Source organism: Salvia splendens, chromosome 1 (assembly GCF_004379255.2).
Source record: "Salvia splendens isolate huo1 chromosome 1, SspV2, whole genome shotgun sequence".
Lineage (NCBI taxonomy): Eukaryota > Viridiplantae > Streptophyta > Magnoliopsida > Lamiales > Lamiaceae > Salvia > Salvia splendens.
Window position 1 is genome coordinate 36555962 of NC_056032.1, and position 1922 is coordinate 36557883.

At 44.9% G+C, this 1922-nt stretch overlaps 1 protein-coding gene across 1 annotated transcript; it reads left to right on the forward strand.

Moving 5' to 3' along the window:
• The first annotated feature begins 389 nt into the window (after positions 1 to 389).
• Positions 390 to 1646, forward strand: LOC121804663 (plant intracellular Ras-group-related LRR protein 6-like). Its single transcript, XM_042204295.1, has 2 exons — positions 390 to 625; positions 786 to 1646. Exons 1-2 carry the CDS (start codon positions 495 to 497, stop codon positions 1465 to 1467), a joined length of 813 nt encoding a protein of 270 aa, XP_042060229.1. The 5' UTR covers positions 390 to 494; the 3' UTR covers positions 1468 to 1646.
• Positions 1647 to 1922: the final 276 nt, after the last annotated feature.

The window sequence follows — 1922 nt, forward strand, 5'->3', positions numbered from 1 at the left end:
TCAGCAGTTCGGTCTCAGTATTCGACCGAACTGGGAGATAGTGGACCCATGCAGGATCTCATGACCACTACACGATCTATTTAGTGGTGTCAAATCATGCAGGATCTCATGCGGGATAAGCGGACCAAACAAAGAGGTAGTGGACCCATGCAGGATCTCCATGACCTCCACGACATCCACAACCATCATTAGTGGTGATGCAAGCCACGATCTTAGTTCAGTGTATAAATAGAACTTAGATCAGATAGACTGAGGTGAAGCTCTCTAGAGATAAAAGATCAAATAGCAAGTCTGTATTGTAAGCTGTAGAAAACAGATCAAGCAATACAACTCTGCCCTCTTTTCTCCCCGTGGACGTAGATTTACCTCAGTAAATCGAACCACGTAAATCTCCGTGTCGTGATCTGCATCTTCCTGCATTCATCACCATCAAAAATTCGCCAAACCATCAACAGACCATCCCGGAATCCTTGACTGCGCGGCTGCTAAACGTGATGCTGTTAGACGTGCACTCCAATCAGCTAAAGTGCCTCCCAAACTCCATAGGATGTCTCTCCAAACTCAAGATCTTGAACGTCTCCGGCAATCTCCTCCTACAACTTCCTTCAACCATAGAGAACTGCAGGTAGGGAGTAATATTTTTAATTTTAGTACACCTCATGTGGGCCCAAAACCCCAACTTATCATATGCCCATTGAACTTATCAAGTGGCTTATCACCTCACTACTAAACAAAACTGGTCAATTCCATCTCAATCAAACCCTAACTAATTAATTCATTAACAGATCCCTTCAAGAGCTGAACGCCAACTTCAACAAGCTCCGGCAGCTCCCGGACACGATGGGGTTCGAGCTTCTAAACCTAAGAAAGCTATCAGTGAACTCAAACAACCTGGCCTTCCTCCCCCACTCGACCTCCCACCTCACCAAGCTCCGGGTCCTCGACGCCCGCCTCAACTGCCTCCGATCCCTCCCCGAGGATCTCGAGAATCTTATCAACCTTCAGATCCTGAATGTGAGCCAGAACTTCCAGTACCTGGAGACGCTCCCATACTCGGTGGGGCTGCTGATGTCGCTGGTGGAGCTGGACGTGAGCTACAACAAGATCGCGGCCCTCCCGGACTCCATCGGGTGCCTGAAGAAGCTGCAGAAGCTGAGCGTGGAAGGGAACCCGCTGGTGTCGCCGCCGCGGGAGGTGATGGAGCAGGGGCTGCTGATGGTGAAGCAGTACATGTGCGACAATATCAACGGGAGGACGTCGTACCAGAAGAAGTCGTGGCTGGGGACGCTGGCCAAGTGCGGCTCGTTTAGCGTGAATAGGAGTAATAGGGAAGACGGATACATCATGCCGCCGAGTCCGATGCCGAGTTATAAGGCCATCGATGGTGTAGCGTCGCCCAGATATTTTAATATGGGGTTCTTCTCGCCCAAGCGCCTCTTCTCTCCCAAGTCCTACTTCTCCAAATGATTTCTTTTTTGCTCATTTTTTTTGTTTTTTTAGTGTGTCATCATCAATTTTGTGTATTAATTGTTGTCATGTTTTTGTAAAATAGATATGTGTGTAATTAATTGTTTCATGAACATGTAGAACGAGTGATACACCGCCTGCGTGTGTATTGTCTCGGAGATCTGAGAAAGTAGAACCAAACCGACAGTTGGGGAGTTTTTTGTGGTCAATCAGTGTCTCACGCTGTCCTTTATTTTTGTTTGTTGTAAAACCTTAAAAACAATTAATACTCCACTATCTCTATCCTTATTTATGACACATTCTTTTGACATAAATATATAACGAAAGTTGAAAAATTATAGTAGTACTTTAAAATAATGTAATCTATATACTACTAGTATTATTTAAAATTATACTAGAAATAAAAATATTTTAAAATTCGTGTCATAGACTCATAGCATATGAAGCAATCTGAA